At 47.8% G+C, this 21,129-nt stretch overlaps 1 protein-coding gene across 5 annotated transcripts in view; it reads right to left on the bottom strand.

Moving 5' to 3' along the window:
• The window catches only part of LOC123999716 (YTH domain-containing protein 1-like), a 39,655-nt gene that overhangs the window by 8,203 nt on the left and 10,323 nt on the right, over window positions 1-21,129 (bottom strand). For 3 of the 5 annotated variants that reach the window (XM_046305730.1, XM_046305729.1, XM_046305728.1), the window contains exons 5-10: window positions 20,591-20,739; window positions 18,926-19,034; window positions 18,572-18,689; window positions 17,638-17,722; window positions 10,337-10,506; window positions 1,709-1,806 (exon numbers count right to left, since the gene is read on the bottom strand). In XM_046305730.1, coding sequence (XP_046161686.1) covers window positions 1,709-1,806; window positions 10,337-10,506; window positions 17,638-17,722; window positions 18,572-18,689; window positions 18,926-19,034; window positions 20,591-20,739 — 729 coding nt within the window. The remainder of the gene's footprint in view (window positions 1-1,708; window positions 1,807-10,336; window positions 10,507-17,637; window positions 17,723-18,571; window positions 18,690-18,925; window positions 19,035-20,590; window positions 20,740-21,129) is intronic. The other 2 variants (XM_046305732.1, XM_046305731.1) reach the window with 1 other exon arrangement.

Below are 21,129 nucleotides of genomic sequence, written 5' to 3'. Positions count from 1 at the left end.
CTGGTCTAAAGTAGTGCACTATATATGGAATAGGGTTCCATAGGGCTCTGGTCTAAAGTAGTGCACTATATAGGGAATAGGGTTCCATAGGGTTCTGGTCTAAAATAGTGCACTATATAGGGAATAGGGTTCCATAGGGCTCTGGTCTAAAGTAGTGCACTATATAGGGAATAGGGTTCCATAGGGCTCTGGTCTAAAGTAGTGCACTATATAGGGAATAGGGTTCCATAGGGCTCTGGTCTAAAGTAGTGCACTATATAGGGAATAGGGTTCCATAGGGCTCTGGTCTAAAGTAGTGCACTATATAGGGAATAGGGTTCCATAGGGTCTCTGGTCTAAAGTAGTGCACTATATAGGGAATAGGGTTCCATAGGGCTCTGGTCTAAAGTAGTGCACTATATAGGGAATAGGGTTCCATAGGGTCTCTGGTCTAAAGTAGTGCACTATATAGGGAATAGGGTTCCATAGGGTTCTGGTCTAAAGTAGTGCACTATATAGGGAATAGGGTTCCATAGGGTCTCTGGTCTAAAGTAGTGCACTATATAGGGAATAGGGTTCCATAGGGTCTCTGGTCTAAAGTAGTGCACTATATAGGGAATAGGGTTCCATAGGGTTCTGGTCTAAAGTAGTGCACTATATAGGGAATAGGGTTCCATAGGGTCTCTGGTCTAAAGTAGTGCACTATATAGGGAATAGGGTTCCATAGGGTTCTGGTCTAAAGTAGTGCACTATATAGGGAATAGGGTTCCATAGGGTCTCTGGTCTAAAGTAGTGCACTATATAGGGAATAGGGTTCCATAGAGTCTCTGGTCTAAAGTAGTGCACTATATAGGGAATAGGGTTCCATAGGGTCTCTGGTCTAAAGTAGTGCACTATATAGGGAATAGGGTTCCATAGGGTTCTGGTCTAAAGTAGTGCACTATATAGGGAATAGGGTTCCATAGGGTTCTGGTCTAAAGTAGTGCACTATATAGGGAATAGGGTTCCATAGGGCTCTGGTCTAAAGTAGTGCACTATATAGGGAATAGGGTTCCATAGGGTCTCTGGTCTAAAGTAGTGCACTATATAGGGAATAGGGTTCCATAGGGCTCTGGTCTAAAGTAGTGCACTATATATAGGGAATAGGGTTCCATAGGGTCTCTGGTCTAAAGTAGTGCACTATATAGGGAATAGGGTTCCATAGGGTCTCTGGTCTAAAGTAGTGCACTATATAGGGAATAGGGTTCCATAGAGTCTCTGGTCTAAAGTAGTGCACTATATAGGGAATAGGGTTCCATAGGGTCTCTGGTCTAAAGTAGTGCACTATATAGGGAATAGGGTTCCATAGGGCTCTGGTCTAAAGTAGTGCACTATATAGGGAATAGGGTTCCATAGGGTTCTGGTCTAAAGTAGTGCACTATATAGGGAATAGGGTTCCATAGGGCTCTGGGCTAAAGTCGTGCACTATATAGGGAACAGGGTTCCATAGGGTTCTGGTCTAAAGTAGTGCACTATATAGGGAACAGGGTTCCATAGGGCTCTGGTCTAAAGTAGTGCACTATATAGGGAACAGGGTTCCATAGGGCTCTGGTCTAAAGTAGTGCACTATATAGGGAACAGGGTTCCATAGGGCTCTGGTCTAAAGTAGTGCACTATATAGGGAATAGGGTGACATTAGGGACATAGATCATTTTCATACTGTACCAGTTCATATGGTAGTAATAGTAACCTGGTCTCTGTGGAAACTCTGCTGGATAATCAATCCTCTGCCGTTTCCTGTTGTGAATGGCATTTTCCTCTGGCCGACCCCTACATGAATTAGGCAAACAATTGAGACAAGGAAACACAAGATAAAGCACAACATCCCAGTAGCCCTATAACAGATACAGCACAACATCCCAGTAGCCCTATAACAGATACAGCACAACATCCCAGTAGCCCTATAACAGATACAGCACAACATCCCAGTAGCCCTACAACATCATAGATACATCACAACATCCCAGTAGCCCTATAACATCATAGATACAGCACAACATCCCAGTAGCCCTATAACATCATAGATACATCACAACATCCCAGTAGCCCTATAACAGATACAGCACAACATCCCAGTAGCCCTATAACATCACAGTAGCCCTATAACATCATAGATACAGCACAACATCCCAGTAGCCCTACAACATCATAGATACAGCACAACATCCCAGTAGCCCTATAACATCCCAGTAGCCCTATAACATCATAGATACAGCACAACATCCTAGTCGCCCTATAACAGAGAGCACAGCCCTTTAATATCCTAATACAAACATTTCTGAAGCAATCTGAACAGATTATTCCATAACACAATTAACAGATTGAGAAATAAGGTGATTTAGGCTATATCACCTGTCATATCGCCTGTCATATCACCATTGTATCCACCTCCAGAAAAGGGTGGAAACTTTTTTCATGTCCAAAACTGAGGATTTCATTGAATGTTTTGATAGTCGTAGTTTAAAAATACTAAACACGTACAGACAGTTATACTGAGCAGACTATCACCCATTATATTCTCAATGACATTTTACTGTTTATAGACAGCTAATTCACCAGTCAGTTCCATGCAGCTAATTCCCCAGTCAGTTCCATGCAGCTAATTCCCCAGTCCGTTCCATGCAGCCAATTCCCCAGTCCGTTCCATGCAGCCAATTCCCCAGTCCGTTCCATGCAGCCAATTCCCCAGTCCGTTCCATGCAGCCAATTCCCCAGTCCGTTCCATGCAGCCAATTCCCCAGTCCGTTCCATGCAGCTCATTCCCCAGTCCGTTCCATGCAGCTCATTCCCCAGTCCGTTCCATGCAGCTCATTCCCCAGTCCGTTCCATGCAGCTCTCCCCATTCCCCAGTCCGTTCCATGCAGCTCATTCCCCAGTCCGTTCCATGCAGCTCATTCCCCAGTCCGTTCCATGCAGCTCATTCCCCAGTCCGTTCCATGCAGCTCATTCCCCAGTCCGTTCCATGCAGCTCATTCCCCAGTCCGTTCCATGCAGCTCATTCCCCAGTCCGTTCCATGCAGCTCATTCCCCAGTCCGTTCCATGCAGCTCATTCCCCAGTCCGTTCCATGCAGCTCATTCCCCAGTCCGTTCCATGCAGCTCATTCCCCAGTCCGTTCCATGCAGCTCATTCCCCAGTCAGTTCCATGCAGCTCATTCACCAGTCAGTTCCATGCAGCTCATTCACCAGTCAGTTCCATGCAGCTCATTCACCAGTCAGTTCCATGCAGCTCATTCACCAGTCAGTTCCATGCAGCTCATTCACCAGTCAGTTCCATGCAGCTCATTCACCAGTCAGTTCCATGCAGCTCATTCACCAGTCAGTTCCATGCAGCTCATTCACCAGTCAGTTCCATGCAGCTCATTCACCAGTCAGTTCCATGCAGCTCATTCACCAGTTAGTTCCATGCAGCTCATTCACCAGTTAGTTCCATGCAGCTCATTCACCAGTTAGTTCCATGCATCTTAAGCATGATGTTTACAGTAGCTTAACTCTTGAGGTACATCCTAGTGAGAAAGAAAAAAAAAGATGTTTAGGGCATCTGTTATTTACCTCCTTGGCATCCATCTTTGGGAGTTGGCCCATGTTTTTGATAAAATAATTTAAATGTTGAAAGATAATGATTAAATAATTCCACTCTGAAACCTTATAATTGTATGAAATTGATTAGAATCATAAAATTATAATTTGACGATGTGTGTAGTTTTAGTCAGAATTAGGTATCTGTATTAGTGGAAAAACAGACTGAGCAAGGCGTAGTTTAGGATTTGAACTTGTATGTGTGTGCCGAATAAAAAAAACGAGAACAGTTAAACTATGTTGGGTCCGACCTGGCTAGGCCTCTGAGGAACCTATGAGAGCTACGGAGAAGGATAAAACTCACCTACTGTTTGTGTGGGAGCATGTGTGTAGGGTCCCTACTCTTTGTGGGTAGGGTCCCTACTCTTTGTGGGTAGGGTCCCTACTCTTTGTGGGTAGGGTCCCTACTCTTTGTGGGTAGGGTCCCTACTCTTTGTGGGTAGGGTCCCTACTCTTTGTGGGTAGGGTCCCTACTCTTTGTGGGTAGGGTCCCTACTCTTTGTGGGTAGGGTCCCTACTCTTTGTGGGTAGGATCCCTACTCTTTGTGGGTAGGATCCCTACTCTTTGTGGGTAGGATCCCTACTCTTTGTGGGTAGGATCCCTACTCTTTGTGGGTAGGATCCCTACTCTTTGTGGGTAGGGTCCCTACTCTTTGTGGGTAGGATCCCTACTCTTTGTGGGTAGGATCCCTACTCTTTGTGGGTAGGATACCTACTCTTTGTGTCTTTGTGGGTAGGATACCTACTCTTTGTGTCTTTGTGGGTAGGGTACCTACTCTTTGTGGGTAGGGTACCTACTCTTTGTGGGTAGGGTACCTACTCTTTGTGGGTAGGGTACCTACTCTTTGTGGGTAGGGTACCTACTCTTTGTGGGTAGGGTACCTACTCTTTGTGGAGGACACCTACTGTTTGTGTGGAGGACACCTACTCTTTGTGTGGAGGACACCTACTGTTTGTGTGGAGGACACCTACTGTTTGTGTGGAGGACACCTACTGTTTGTGTGGAGGACACCTACTGTTTGTGTGGAGGACACCTACTGTTTGTGTGGAGGACACCTACTGTTTGTGTGGAGGACACCTACTGTTTGTGTGGAGGACACCTACTGTTTGTGTGGAGGACACCTACTGTTTGTGTGGAGGACACCTACTGTTTGTGTGGGGACACCTACTGTTTGTGGGAGGACACCTACTGTTTGTGTGGAGGACACCTACTGTTTGTGGGAGGACACCTACTGTTTGTGTGGAGGACACCTACTGTTTGTGTGGAGGACACCTACTGTTTGTGTGGAGGACACCTACTGTTTTTGGAGGACACCTACTGTTTGTGTGGAGGACACCTACTGTTTGTGTGGAGGACACCTACTGTTTGTGTGGAGGACACCTACTGTTTGTGTGGAGGACACCTACTGTTTGTGTGGAGGACACCTACTGTTTGTGTGGAGGACACCTACTGTTTGTGTGGAGGACACCTACTGTTTGTGTGGAGGACACCTACTGTTTGTGTGGAGGACACCTACTGTTTGTGTGGAGGACACCTACTGTTTGTGTGGAGGACACCTACTGTTTGTGTGGAGGACACCTACTGTTTGTGTGGAGGACACCTACTGTTTGTGTGGAGGACACCTACTGTTTTTGTACCTACTGTTTGGAGGACACCTACTGTTTGTGTGGAGGACACCTACTGTTTGTGTGGAGGTTTGTTTGTGTGGAGGACACCTACTGTTTGTGTGGAGGACACCTACTGTTTGTGTGGAGGATACCTACTGTTTGTGTGGAGGACACCTACTGTTTGTGTGGAGGACACCTACTGTTTGTGTGGAGGACACCTACTGTTTGTGTGGAGGATACCTACTGTTTGTGTGGAGGATACCTACTGTTTGTGTGGAGGATACCTACTGTTTGTGTGGAGGATACCTACTGTTTGTGTGGAGGATACCTACTGTTTGTGGGCAGGTTTGTTTGTGCGAGGATACCTACTGTTTGTGCGTAGGTTTTGTGGAGGATGTGCGTAGGATACCTACTGTTTGTGGGTAGGATACCTACTGTTTGTGGGTAGGATACCTACTGTTTGTGGGTAGGATACCTACTGTTTGTGGGTAGGATACCTACTGTTTGTGTGGAAGTATGTGTGTAGGATACCTACTGTTTGTGTGGAAGTATGTGTATAGGATACCTACTGTTTGTGGGCAGCTATAAAATGGATGTCTTTGTATAATGGACTTTAGAACGTTCTCTGAATAAACTGTACTAATCTTTTGCATAAGCCGAGTCTGCCTGATTATTATGAACATTCTCGTGACAGTGTTAAAGTACATTTCTATGTTATCCAATAACGAGCTAGAAACTGTATTCTCTGCATTAAACCAGTATAGTTATTGCTTCTGACTAGCAATCAATATAACAATTAAACCAATTTATATCATAGCATTGTTGAATACTGCTTTCTGATTGGCTTGCAGGGCATTTTAGAGCGTGCATTATTTCCCTATAACGCACACTATATTTGCATGGTGGAATTCAATGGCTATAGTTCACTTTTACATATTTTGTTTGAGTAGTTTTTTGTAAGTAAAAGTTGAATTGAAAACAGTATTGTTATTGTTGAATTCGATTTCCGTAATAGCAAGCTAGTACTGATGGTTTGGTTAGCTAAACTAGCGAGTGTTTGGTTACCACGGCAACTACTGTAACTAGCTAGTAAACTTGCTAGCTACTTCAGTGGATGTTGGAAGACATTTCTATATAGACATGGTATAGAAGGGATAATTGACTCGGGGCTCTATACGTTCTCTGGAAAATAATGTAAGTCCATAAAGCCCTGAGTTGATTATCCTGTACAGTCACTGCTTCTGACTAGCTATCAACATTAAAAAAAACGTACGCACTGAAAATGCCACACCTTCCATGTTCAATTAAATTAAACAGCTGAGTTACCTGTCACCAGGTAAATTAGTAAGAGCTGGTTAAAATGGTAACATACCGCTTTCTTGTAGTTGTGTTACCGTTGCTCGTTAAGTAATCAAAAGTTCATATAGACAGTCCATCTTATGGTTTAGGGTCTACAGCCACAAATACATGGCAAGGAGGGGCCTGGCTGAGAGGGCAAAGAAGGGGCTGATTGAGTCAGTCCGTTGCAATCAAAAACAAAACAAAAATGGAGGATGAGCTTCACTTTGGCCGTTTTATAAACCAAAAGGTGACCGACCCTCTTTGGCTTAGAATTTCCCTTCCTTGTGGTGTCATTCTCAGTTCATTAAGGCCTTAAAAAGGGAAAGAGGTGGGTATCACTCCTGCCCTTTAGGTCGGGGTATGGAAACACTCCTGCCCTTTAGGTCAGGGTATGGAAACACTCCTGCCCTAGTCCATTAGGTCGGGGTATGGAAACACTCCTGTCCTAGTCCTTTAGGTCAGGGTATGGAAATACTCCTGTCCTTTAGGTCAGGGTATGGAAACACTCCTGTCCTTTAGGTCAGGGTATGGAAACGCTCCTGTCCTTTAGGTCAGGGTATGGAAACGCTCCTGTCCTTTAGGTCAGGGTATGGAAACACTCCTGTCCTTTAGGTCAGGGTATGGAAACGCTCCTGCCCTTTAGGTCAGGGTATGGAAACACTCCTGTCCTTTAGGTCAGGGTATGGAAACACTCCTGCCCTAGTCCTTTAGGTCAGGGTATGGAAACACTCCTGCCCTAGTCCTTTAGGTCAGGGTATGGAAACACTCCTGCCCTAGTCCTTTAGGTCAGGGTATGGAAACACTCCTGCCCTAGTCCTTTAGGTCAGGGTATGGAAACACTCCTGCCCTTTAGGTCAGGGTATGGAAACACTCCTGTCCTTTAGGTCAGGGTATGGAAACACTCCTGTCCTAGTCCATTAGGTCAGGGTATGGAAACACTCCTGTCCTAGGTCCATTACACTCCTGCCCTTTAGGTCAGGGTATGGAAACACTCCTGTCCTAGTCCTTTAGGTCAGGGTATGGAAACACTCCTGTCCTAGTCCTTTAGGTCAGGGTATGGAAACACTCCTGTCCTTTAGGTGTCCATTAGGTCAGGGTATGGAAACACTCCTGTCCTAGGTCCACTCCTGCCCTTTAGGTCAGGGTATGGAAACACTCCTGTCCTTTAGGTCCATTGGAAACACTCCTGCCCTTTAGGTCGGGGTATGGAAACACTCCTGTCCTAGTCCATTAGGTCGGGGTATGGAAACACTCCTGTCCTAGTCCATTAGGTCGGGGTATGGAAACACTCCTGTCCTAGTCCATTAGGTCGGGGTATGGAAACACTCCTGTCCTTTAGGTCCATTAGGTCAGGGTATGGAAACACTCCTGTCCTAGTCCTTTAGGTCAGGGTATGGAAACACTCCTGTCCTAGTCCTTTAGGTCAGGGTATGGAAACACTCCTGCCCTAGTCCTTTAGGTCAGGGTATGGAAACACTCCTGTCCTAGTCCTTTAGGTCAGGGTATGGAAACACTGCCCTAGTCCTTTAGGTCAGGGTATGGAAACACTCCTGTCCTAGTCCTTTAGGTCAGGGTATGGAAACACTCCTGCCCTAGTCCTTTAGGTCAGGGTATGGAAACACTCCTGTCCTAGTCCTTTAGGTCAGGGTATGGAAACACTCCTGTCCTAGTCCTTTAGGTCGGGGTATGGAAACACTGTCCTAGTCCATTAGGTCGGGGTATGGAAACACTCCTGTCCTAGTCCTTTAGGTTTCCCTAACCACCTAACTGCCAACAGATAACATCGATTCCTGAAGAAGTTAAACCTTAACATTAATTTCCTCAGTCCAGTCGTGTGTGTGTGTGGGGGGGATGACCGACTGACCGTTGACCAACTAGGTTCCCAAGTCCCCTCACATGACCGGGTTCCCAAGTCCCCTCACATGACCGGGTTCCCAAGTCCCCTCACATGACCGGGTTCCCAAGTCCCCTCACATGACCGGGTTCCCAAGTCCCCTCACATGACCGGGTTCCCAAGTCCCCTCACATGACCGGGTTCCCAAGTCCCCTTACATGACTAGATTCCCAAGTCCCCTCACATGACCAGGTGCATAAGTCTCATATATGATTAAGTTAATCTCCCCAGGATAGACAGAAAATACTGTGGGAACCAATTTAAAACAACTTACTTAGAGAAATGCATTCAATCAGTGAACCTGTGGACTATTGAAAAGTGTGTATAAACTCAACTAAAACATTGGTGGTTGAATAAGTAGCTAGTGCAGTGGTTCAAATTGAGACTGTATTCATTACAGGGAAAGATCAAGACCCCAAATTAAAACCGGTTTCTTTACACATCACCACCACGTGCAGACAGAAACAAGCCAGACTCAAACTACTAGTACCCTGGTTAGCGCTGGGCCGCAGAGACACAGTGGCTAGCGCTGGGCCGCAGAGACAGTGGTTAGCGCTGGGCCGCAGAGACACAGTGGTTAGCGCTGGGCCGCAGAGACACAGTGGTTAGCGCTGGGCCGCAGAGACACAGTGGTTAGCGCTGGGCCGCAGAGACAGTGGTTAGCGCTGGGCCGCAGAGGCAGTGGCAAGCGCTGGGCCGCAGAGACACCGCGGTTAGCTAGCGCTGGGCCGCAGAGGCAGTGGCTAGCGCTGGGCCGCAGAGACACCGCGGTTAGTTAGCGCTGGGCCGCAGAGACACCGCGGTTGGTTAGCGCTGGGCCGCAGAGACACCGCGGTTAGTTAGCGCTGGGCCGCAGAGACACCGCGGTTAGTTAGCGCTGGGCCGCAGAGACACCGCGGTTAGTTAGCGCTGGGCCGCAGAGACACCGCGGTTAGTTAGCGCTGGGCCGCAGAGACACCGCGGTTAGTTAGCGCTGGGCCGCAGAGACACCCTGGTTAGCGCTGGGCCGCAGAGACACCGCGGTTAGTTAGCGCTGGGCCGCAGAGACACCGCGGTTAGTTAGCGCTGGGCCGCAGAGACACCCTGGTTAGCGCTGGGCCGCAGAGACACCCTGGTTAGCGCTGGGCCGCAGAGACACCCTGGTTAGCGCTGGGCCTCAGAGACACCCTGGTTAGCGCTGGGCCGCAGAGACACCCTGGTTAGCGCTGGGCCGCAGAGACACCGTGGTTAGCGCTGGGCCGCAGAGACACTGTGGTTAGCGCTGGGCCACAGACACATTTACATTTACATTTAAGTCATTTAGCAGACGCTCTTATCCAGAGCGAAGACACTGTGGTTAGCGCTGGGCCACAGAGACACTGTGGTTAGCGCTGGGCCACAGACACATTTACATTTACATTTAAGTCATTTAGCAGACGCTCTTATCCAGAGCGAAGACACTGTGGTTAGCGCTGGGCCACAGAGACACTGTGGTTAGCGCTGGGCCACAGAGACACTGTGGTTAGCGCTGGGCCACAGAGACACTGTGGTTAGCGCTGGGCCACAGAGACACTGTGGTTAGCGCTGGGCCACAGAGACACTGTGGTTAGCGCTGGGCCACAGAGACACTGTGGTTAGCGCTGGGCCACAGAGACACTGTGGTTAGCGCTGGGCCACAGAGACACTGTGGTTAGCGCTGGGCCACAGAGACACCGTGGTTAGCGCTGGGCCACAGATAATCTATCCTCCTCAGAGCTGCTGTAAACAGTCCTAGGCAGCAGCCCAGAGAATTTCAGGTACCCCTCTTCGTGGGGATGTGATGAGAGCAGAGAACTCTGGGAAGGACGGTTAGATGATCATATGAGAACCGCTCCGTCATCACAAGAGCTCACTAGCAGTCTAAATAACAATGTCTAACCTTCCCATGTCGCCTCGGGTGGGCTCTCTGTGCGGCGGGCGTCCTCGAGAGCGCGGCTCCGAAGGCATCCTCCTCTTGTGTCGCATTTTATGAATAACTTGAAACAAGTTAATGCTCTCGTCCTGGGGGAACGTCACACACAGCTGCATCCCACACCCTGGCTCCATTTCCTGCAGGGCCGGAAGGGGGGGGGACACAGATTAGTAGATAAACCCATAGAATCTCTCTGTGAATCTAAGTTCAAATTAGTCTTAACTATTCACTCCAAACGATTAATAGTTAACCGTTAATTGGTTAGCCGCCAGTCATTCTTTAGGGTAATTTGCATGACAGTGAATAGTTAGCGAGACAAGGGATCTTATGAATTAATTTATAAAGCCCTTCTTACATCAGCTGATATCTCAAAGTGCTGTACAGAAACCCAGCCTAAAACCCCAAACAGCAAGCAATGCAGGTGTAGAAGCACGGTGGCTATGAAAAACTCCCTAGAAAAAGACCAAAACCTAGGAAGAAACCTAGAGAGGAACCAGGCTATGTGGGGTGGCCAGTCCTCTTCTGGCTGTGCCGGGTGGAGATTAGAAACCTAGAGAGGAACCAGGCTATGTGGGGTTGGCCTGTCCTCTTCTGGCTGTGCCGGGTGGAGATTAGAAGCCTGGTTCCTCTCTAGGTTATGAGGGGTGGCCAGTCCTCTTCTGGCTGTGCCGGGTGGAGATTAGAAGCCTGGTTCCTCTCTAGGTTATGAGGGGTGGCCAGTCCTCTTCTGGCTGTGCCGGGTGGAGATTAGAAGCCTGGTTCCTCTCTAGGTTATGAGGGGTGGCCAGTCCTCTTCTGGCTGTGCCGGGTGGAGATTAGAAGCCTGGTTCCTCTCTAGGTTATGAGGGGTGGCCAGTCCTCTTCTGGCTGTGCCGGGTGGAGATTAGAAGCCTGGTTCCTCTCTAGGTTATGAGGGGTGGCCAGTCCTCTTCTGGCTGTGCCGGGTGGAGATTAGAAGCCTGGTTCTTCTCCTTTCCCCCTTCTGATGACCAGGTGGCGAATCGCATCTCTGCATGTCTGGCAGACATATCAGTGTGGATGACGGATCACCACCTCAAGCTGAACTTCGGCAAGACGGAGCTGCTCTTCCTCCCGGGGAAGGACTGCCCGTTCCATGATCTCGCCATCACGGTTGACAACTCCATTGTGTCCTCCTCCCAGAGCGCTAAGAACCTTGGCGTGATCCTGGACAACAAACTGTCGTTCTCAACTAACATCAAGGCGGTGGCCCGTTCCTGTAGGTTCATGCTCTACAACATGTACGACCCTGCCTCACACAGGAAGCGGCGCAGGTCCTAATCCAGGCACTTGTCATCTCCCGTCTGGATTACTGCAACTCGCTGTTGGCTGGGCTCCCTGCCTGTGCCATTAAACCCCTACAACTCATCCAGAACGCCGCAGCCCATCTAGTGTTCAACCTTCCCAAGTTCTCTCACGTCACCCCGCTCCTCCGCTCTCTCCACTGGCTTCCAGTTGAAGCTCGCATCCGCTACAAGACCATGGTGCTTGCCTACGGAGCTGTGAGGGGAACGGCACCTCAGTACCTCCAGGCTCTGATCAGGCCCTACACCCAAATAAGGGCACTGCGTTCATCCACCTCTGGCCTGCTCGCCTCCCTACCACTGAGGAAGTACAGTTCCCGCTCAGCTCAGTCAAAACTGTTCGCTGCTCTGGCTCCCCAATGGTGGAACAAACTCCCTCACGACGCCAGGACAGCGGAGTCAATCACCACCTTCCGGAGACACCTGAAACCCCACCTCTTTAAGGAATACCTAGGATAGGATAAAGTAGTCCTTCTCACCCCCCTTAAAATACTTAGATGCACTATTGTAAAGTGGTTGTTCCACTGGATGTCATAAGGTGAATGCACCAATTTGTAAGTCGCTCTGGATAAGAGCGTCTGCTAAATGACTTAAATGTAATGTAATGTAATGGTTCCTCTCTAGGTTATGAGGGGTGGCCAGTCCTCTTCTGGCTGTGCTGGGTGGAGATTATAACAGAACATGGCCAAGATGTTCAAATGTTCATAAAATGACCAGCAGGGTCAGATAATAATAATCAGTGGTTGTCGAGGGTGCAACAGGTCAGCACTTCAGGAGGATGGATAGTAGGTTATCTATATTGGCCAGATGGTGCTTTCAGAAAGTATTCATACCCCTTGACTTATTCCACTCTTTGTCGTGTTATAGACGGAATTCAAAATGGTTTAAATAAAAACATCACATAAACAAACACACGAAGTGAAAACAAGTTTAGACATGAAATACAAAGTATCACACCACGGAGTCAATACATTTTCAATCTACCTTTCAATGCAGTGATATAAGCAGCGAGTCTTTCTGGGTAAATCTCTTAAGAGAGTTGCACTCCTGGATTGGTCAATATTTGCATATCCTTTTTAAATTATTCCAAGTGCTGATCAGTGCTTGACACACATTTTTCAAGTCTTGCCATAGATTCTCAAGGCCAAAAAATCTAGTTAAAATCAAAACTGGTAACGAGGCCATTCAAGGAACATTTAATATCACCTTGGTAACCAACTGCAGTGTATATTTGACCTTGTGTTTAAGGTTATTGTCCTTCTGAAAGGTGAATTTGTCTCCCCAGTGTATATTTGACCTTGTGTTTAAGGTTATTGTCCTGCTGAAAGGTGAATTTGTCTCCCCAGTGTCTATTTCTTTTTAGGGAGTGGCTCCTAATCTGTGAACAGACCTTTTATTTCCGAGGCTCTGTATCCGTGAGTGAGTAAAATCTTGTAGTATCTTGTGGGAATTTGGGACTTGATGAATTTTCTCATGCCGAAACCAGATTAGAATAGACACATACCGGTAGTTAAATCAGAGTTAAAATGACAAAAATAAAATATTTGCAATTTCACTAAAAAACAAACCAAAACATCAACAGCCACTACAATGTCAAAACATGACTTTGTCATGAGTTCAATTCCATTTGCTTAATTTTGCAAACCACACAACCAGATGGGAAGGTGTATCGCTGCAGAATACTGTGGTAGCCATGCTGGTTAAGTGTGCCTTGAATTCTAAATAAATCACAGATAGGGTCACCAGCAAAGCACCCCCACACCTCCTCCTCCATGCTTCACGGTGGGAACCACACATGCAGAGATCATCTGTTAACCTACTCTGTGTCTCACAAGGACACAGGCGACCCCCACTTGGCGACCCCTACTTTGGGAACCGCAGTCTTACGAGGTGGTGTTGACTGGGAGGGCCTGTGACAGGGCGATACAATAGACAGCCAAGTGGTCAATTGCATTTTGTTCTATTTTGTTCTAAAGAGAGAACAAAGCTCTTTGATAATGCACTTTACATCCAAAATGACTACTACTTGTATCTGCTTGGCTGGGTAATTAACATAACACACATTACCGTTGTTGATGAAGCCGTGTGTCATCAGGGCAGTAACTAGGGTCAAGACAAGTCTAAGTCACCACTAGTTACCACAGCCACAAAGTTTTTTTTTTAAACACAAAAAAAAAACAGGCCTATTTCTACCATTTTACTTCAGTGAGTTTGGCCTTTACCTGTTTTTTTTAGATCCATGGACACTGTCTCCATTTATTTATTGTGCAAGAACTACGAGCCAAATGTCAGAGAAATTGTGGACTAATATGCAATGTATTGACAGCTATTCTGTCATATGCTTTATTTTTTTAAACTCAAAGGATTTACATTTACATTACATTTACATTTACATTTAAGTCATTTAGCAGACGCTCTTATCCAGAGCGACTTACAAATTGGTGCATTCACCTTATGACATCCAGTGGAACAGTCACTTTACAATAGTGCATCTAAATCTTAAAGGGGGGGGTGAGAAGGATTACTTATCCTATCCTAGGTATTCCTTAAAGAGGTGGGGTTTCAGGTGTCTCCGGAAGGTGGTGATTGACTCCGCTGTCCTAAATGGAGATGTCGTCAGGGCAGTAACTAACTACTTTACAACATGCTAGCTCATAGCCATGTGAACCGACTGTTAGTAACTACAGACAATTGCATGAGAACTGCATCTGTGTATGTGCCAGTGTTGTTGCGTCCCATGGGACAGTCCATCCTCGTTTTAATGTTGACACAACACCAGAGTCGGTCGACCATCTTTGACTGGTCCTGCCATGCAAACAAGAGTTTATAACACCTAACAGGGTATATAACATATCGAGATTCATTTTCAAATTTGTTAAATACTTTTATGGTGCTTTTGTTGTTTTCACATTTACTGATAATTTCAAAATAATATTTAAAATCTAATTGAAAATTAGTTTGTTCTCTGCCCACTTCATTTTATGGATAAAAACAAATCTATGGAAGAGGGGCAGCAGGGTAGCCTAGTCGTTAGAGCGTTGGTCTAGTAACTGGAAGGTTGCAAGTTCAAACCCCCGAGCTGACAAGGTAAAACAAATCTGTCGTTCTGCCCCTGAACAGGCAGTTAACCCACTGTTCCTAGGCAGTCATTGAAAATAAGAATTTGTTCTTAATTAACTGACTTGCCTATTTAAAAAGTAACTTTCATTTGTTTAAGTCGGGTTCCATATAATTTGGATCAAAATAAAACATAATTAGCAACTAGCTAGCCCATCAAACAGTATTTTCTGCACAAATTAAATCCCGTAAATCTCAAATGGACCTCATCAAGCTAGCCACGTAGCCAGCAGGGTTGCGTCGGTTTCCATTGGACTATATTAGAGCATTGCTAGCCAACACTTGCATTGCTAGCATGCCAACGTTAGTTAGCTAGCTAGCTAATGACAATACACCATAGTCACGGGTCTTTCAAATCAAGCAAATGGTACTGAACATGACAAAAATCATGTTTTGACATTGTAGTTGCTTGTCTTTTGCTTGGTGACATTGAGAATATTATGTTGTTTTTAATCGCCATGTATCTAATCTGGTTTCGGCATGAGAAAATGAGTGAAGTCCAAAATTCCTGCGAGAAACAGAATTTGCACACTCACTGATACGGAGCCTCAGAATTAAAAGATTTGGTCAAGAATCCGATGTTAAGTGCCTTATTGCAAACAGGATGCATGTTTCGGAATATTTTCTAATCTGTACAGGTTAATTTCACTCTGTAATTTAGGTTAGTATTGTGCGTAACTACAACGTTGTTGATACAGCATCAGTTTTGTCTCTTATCACAGCCATAAAACTCTGTAACTGTTTTAAAGTCACCATTGGCCTCATGGCGAAAACCCTGAGCGATTTCCTTCCTCTCCAGCAACTGAGTTAGGAAGGACGCCTGTATCTTTGCAGGGACTGGGTGTATTGATACACCATCCAAAGTGTAATTCACCATGCTCAAAGGGATATTCAATATCTGCTTTAAAAAAAATATATATATTTTTTTTTTTATCTACCAATAGGGGCCCTTCTTTGCAAGGCATTGCAAAATCTACCAATAGGGGCCCTTCTTTGCAAGGCATTGCAAAATCTACCAATAGGGGCCCTTCTTTGCAAGGCATTGCAAAATCTACCTGGTCTTTGTGGTTGAATCCGTTTGAAATGCACTGCTTGACTAAGGGACCTTACAGACTAATTGTATATGTGTGGGGTACAGAGATGAGGTAGTCATTCAAAACTCATATTAAAACACTATTATGGCACACAGAGTGAGTCCATGCAACTTATTATGTCCATGTTTACTCCTGAACTTATTTAGGCTTGTCATAATAAAGGGGTTGAATACTTATTCAACTTTTCATTTGTAATACATTTTCTAAATAACAATTAGACATTATGGGGTATTGTGTGTAGGTCAGTTATTACATTGACATTTTGGGTCTTTTATAAATTCAGGCTTTAACACATTAAAAAGTGGAAAAAGTCCAGGGGTGTGAATACATCGTGAAGGCTCTGTATAAAGAGGTGAATTAGACGAGACCGATAGATACAGATATATTTCAACTTCAAATTAACGGATTCGGCCATTTCAGCCACAACCGTTGCTGACAAGTGGTAGGCCACACAAGCTCACAGAACGGGACCGCAGAGTGCTGAGGAACACTCACCACTGAGTTCCAAACTGCCTCTGGAAGTAACTTTTGCACAAGAACTGTTCGTCTGGAGCTTCATGAAACGGGTTTCCATGGCGGAGCAGCACCACACAAGCCTAAGATCACCATGCGCAATGCCAAGCGTCGTGTGGAGTGGTGTAAAGCTCGCCGCCTTTGTGCTCTGGAGCAGTGGAAACGCGTTCTCTGGAGTGATGAATCACACTTCACCATCTGGCAGTCCGACGGACGAATCTGGGTTTGGCGGGTGCCAGGAGAACACTAACTGCCCGAATGCCAACTGTAAAGTTTGGTGGAGGGGGAATAATGGTCTGAGGCCGTTTATGGTTTGGCCTAGGCCCCAGTGGAGGGAAAGCTTAACGCTACAGCATACAATGACATTCTGTATTTCCAACTTTGTGGCAACAGTTTGAGGAAGGCCCTTTCCCGTTTCAGCGTGACAATGCCCCATTGCACAAAGCGAGGTCCATACAGAAATGTTTTGTTAAGATCGGTGTGGAAGAACTTGACTGGCCTGCACAGAGCCCTGAACTCAACCCCATCAAACATCTTTGGATAAATTTGAACTGACTACGAGCCAGGCCTAATCGCCGACCTCACGAATGCTTGTGGCCGAATGGAGACCTACAGAATTGTTTTTATTTAACTAAGAACAAACTCTTATTTGCCATAACAGCAGGATGGGCTAATTGGGCCATAAAAGGCCCTATGGGACTCCCAACCACGGTCGGATGTGATACAGCCTGGATTTGAACCAGGGACTGTATTGACGCCTCTTGCACTGAGATGCGGTGCCATAGACCGCTGAGCCACTCGGGAGCAACGTTCCAACATCTAGTGGAAAAACTTCCCAGAAGAGTTGGAGGCTGTTATAGCAGCAATGTTCCAACATCTAGTGGAAAGCCTTCCCAGAAGGAGGCTGTTATAGCAGCAATGTCCCAACATCTAGTGGAAAGCCTTCCCAGAAGAGTGGAGGCTGTTATAGCAGCAGCAAAGAGGAGGGGGACCAACTCCATATTAATGCCCATGATTTTGGAATGAGATGTTCGCCAGAGCAGGTGTCCACATATACTTTTGGTCACATAGTGTAATATAATATATTTATAATATAATAGGAGGTGAATTAGAGGCTTTGAGGGGTTAGAGGCCATGCCAGGGGTCCAATGCGCAGTCCGGAGCACACAGCACTGCGACTGGGCCCCGACTCTGATATAAATTATTAATCAATAATGTTTACCTGTCCGTCTCGTCCGATCTTTACAGGCTTGTGTTCGTTCCACGAGTTGGAGAGGTGAGCCGTTTTAGTGAACGGCAACTCCCGTCTGAAAACAAAAAATGGTTTGGAGCAGAAGTCTTAAAAACAGATCTGGGATGACAAAACAACAAGGGGCGGTTAAAAGCTCTTTAGGGGCGGCAGGGTGGCCTAGTGGTTAGAGTGTAGAGGTGGCAGGGTGGCCTAGTAGTTAGAGTGTAGAGGCGGCAGGGTAGCCTAGTGGTTAGAGTGTAGAGGCGGCAGGTAGCCTAGTGGTTAAAGCAAAAGAGGTGGCAGGGTAGCAGAAGTGGTTAGAGAGTAGAGGGCAGGGTAGCCTAGTGGTTAGAGTGTAGAGGGGGCAGGGTAGCCTAGTGGTTAGAGTGTAGAGGGGGCAGGGTAGCCTAGTGGTTAGAGTGTAGAGGTGGCAGGTAGCCTAGTGGTTAGAGTGTAGAGGTGGCAGGTAGCCTAGTGGTTAGAGTGTAGAGGTGGCAGGGTAGCCTAGTGGTTAGAGTGTAGAGGAGGCAGGTAGCCTAGTGGTTAGAGTGTAGAGGAGGCAGGTAGCCTAGTGGTTAGAGTGTAGGGGAGGCAGGTAGCCTAGTGGTTAGAGTGTAGGGGCGGCAGGTAGCCTAGTGGTTAGAGTGTAGAGGCGGCAGGTAGCCTAGTGGTTAGAGTGTAGGGGCGGCAGGTAGCCTAGTGGTTAGAGTGTAGGGGCGGCAGGTCGCCTAGTGGTTAGAGTGTAGAGGCGGCAGGGTAGCCTAGTGGTTAGAGTGTAGAGGTGGCAGGTAGCCTAGTGGTTAGAGCATAGGGGCAATTATCCAGAGTTCTTTCAGTCTAGGAAATCGTCCTGTAATTAATTTGTCTGAAGTTACATTTGAATTCTAGCTACCACATTATAAAAAAGGCATGGTTTAGGCCTTACCTGCAGATCCAGTCGATCTTGAACACCCCACCCAGCATCTTGGCGTTCATCCCAGCAGGCAGGACCCAGTGGATGGGAGACCCTCCATGATGAGACTCAGAGGACAGCCTGGCAAAACCTGCACACACAGGAGGACACATTCAGTTCACGAGACTTTGTCTCGCTGCTTTCTGGAGACAAAAACGCGATCAACATTTACACAACATGGGGAAAACTCCAGTCCTGGGGGAGCCTCGACACTTCTGCTGGATGAATGAAACGCATACATGGGGAAAACTCCAGTCCTGGGGGAGCCTCGAAACTTCTGCTGGATGAATGAAAGGCATACATACATATTAACCATATGAACTTCACCTTGGAACTTGCCACTCTCCTTGACGGAGAAGACCAGGATGACACTGCGATCGGAACGGAAGGCGGCGTTCAGCTTCTTCTCATTAACAGGCAAAGTGGACCACACACCCTGGAAACAACAAAGTCAAAATCCAACTGTTTTGCTTGTATTCAACATGGTCAAACATTTTCATACCAACTTTTACTCGGTACATTTTCTGCAGTTCAAAAGGCATTTGACAGTGTTTTGTACAGTCTTCCTAAGAGACTATGGTTATGTCACCGACGCCACCCGACCTCCCCATGACGCCATCCGACCTCCCCATGACGCCACCCGACCTCCCCATGACTCCACCCGACCTCCCCATGACGCCACCCGACCTCCCCATGACGCCACCCGACCTCCCCATGACGCCACCCGACCTCCCCATGACGCCACCCGACCTCCCCATGACTCCACCCGACCTCCCCGAAGCCACCCGACCTCCCCATGACGCCACCGACCTCCCCATGACGCCACCCGACCTCCCCATGACGCCACCCGACCTCCCCCCCATGACGCCACCCGACCTCCCCATGACTCCACCCGACCTCCCCATGACGCCACCCGACCTCCCCATGACGCCACCCGACCTCCCCATGACTCCACCCGACCTCCCCGAAGCCACCCGACCTCCCCATGACGCCACCCGACCTCCCCATGACTCCCTCCCCCCGACCTGACGCCACCCGACCTCCCCATGACGCCACCCGACCTCCCCATGACGCCACCCGACACCCGACCTCCCCATGACGCCACCCGACCTCCCCATGACCCACCCGACACCACCCGCCACCCGACCTCCCCATGACGCCACCCGACCTCCCCATGACGCCACCCGACCTCCCCATGACGCCACCCGACCTCCCCATGACGCCACCCGACCTCCCGAAGCCACCCGACCTCCCCATGACGCCACCCGACCTCCCCATGACGCCACCCGACACCACCCGAAGCCACCCGACCTCCCCCTCCCCATGACGCCACCCGACACCACCCGCCACCCGACCTCCCCATGACGCCACCCGACCTCCCCATGACGACCCGACCTCCCCACCCGACCTCCCCATGACGCCACCCGACCTCCCCATGACGCCACCCGACCTCCCCATGACGCCACCCGACCTCCCCATGACGCCACCCGACCTCCCCATGACGCCACCCGACCTCCCCATGACGCCACCCGACCTCCCCATGACGCCACCCGACCTCCCCGAAGCCACCCGACCTCCCCGAAGCCACCCTACCTCCCCGAAGCCACCGTATTCACTATATGATGCACTACTTTTAACCACGGCAATACCTTCGGTCACAAGCAGGGCACTACGTAGGGAGTAGGGTGCCATTGGTACGTAGCTTCTGAGTTAAAGGGATACTGTGAAATCCTGGCATACCAAGGGGACCCTGTTCTACTTATAGCATTCTATAGTGCACGCACAGACACACAAAGTCCGTAGTAATTTCACGAGCCAATGCTAACTAGCGCTAGCGCAACGACTGGAAGTCTACAGATACGGTAACGTCGCTAACTTCTTTTATACTGCACACAAGAGACATGGAAATGGTATCCACAAGTCCATCTGACTCCGGGGAAGTAGAACACTGGTATATGTGTGCCAGAATTTCCCAGCATCCCTTTAAGATACCTTCGCCTTGGCCAGGGACACGTTCTCGTGGTTGTTGCTCTTGATCATGAAGAAGCGGGCGTCTCGTATGACGTACTTCAGCTTGCTGTTCTGGTTCTTGCGGACGGCGCGGACAGACGACGACAGTTTCTCATGCGTTTTCTCAGAACCTGGAGAACACCACACAGTTTACAAATAACTTACTCATAGCACATGGCATAGCAACAAAAAAAAAACACTCAGAACAAGAGAAAGATCGATACATTGATTCTTCAGCAATGAAAGACAAAATGGACAGTGTGCTTTAAGGATATAACAACTCACAGATAAACATTAGTCCCCGATTCTAATGTTTAAGGCGCTAGTGCATCAGTCCGCGGCAGCCCAGACCGATCCAAAAGGTTGCATCGCTAATAAAACCGATTCCAAGGTTATGCATCACCAGTTGACTAATGATTTTCAGCCTTATTCCTCTCATCTGCTGTGACTGAATTAATGAGTCCTCTCCTTCATCCTTATCAAACTTGTCTGCATGTAACTGAGTCTCCTTCATCCTTCTC

The sequence above is a fragment of the Oncorhynchus gorbuscha genome, linkage group LG16, assembly GCF_021184085.1.
Source record: "Oncorhynchus gorbuscha isolate QuinsamMale2020 ecotype Even-year linkage group LG16, OgorEven_v1.0, whole genome shotgun sequence".
Taxonomy (NCBI): domain Eukaryota; kingdom Metazoa; phylum Chordata; class Actinopteri; order Salmoniformes; family Salmonidae; genus Oncorhynchus; species Oncorhynchus gorbuscha.
This window is presented reverse-complemented; position numbering and strand designations above follow the sequence as displayed.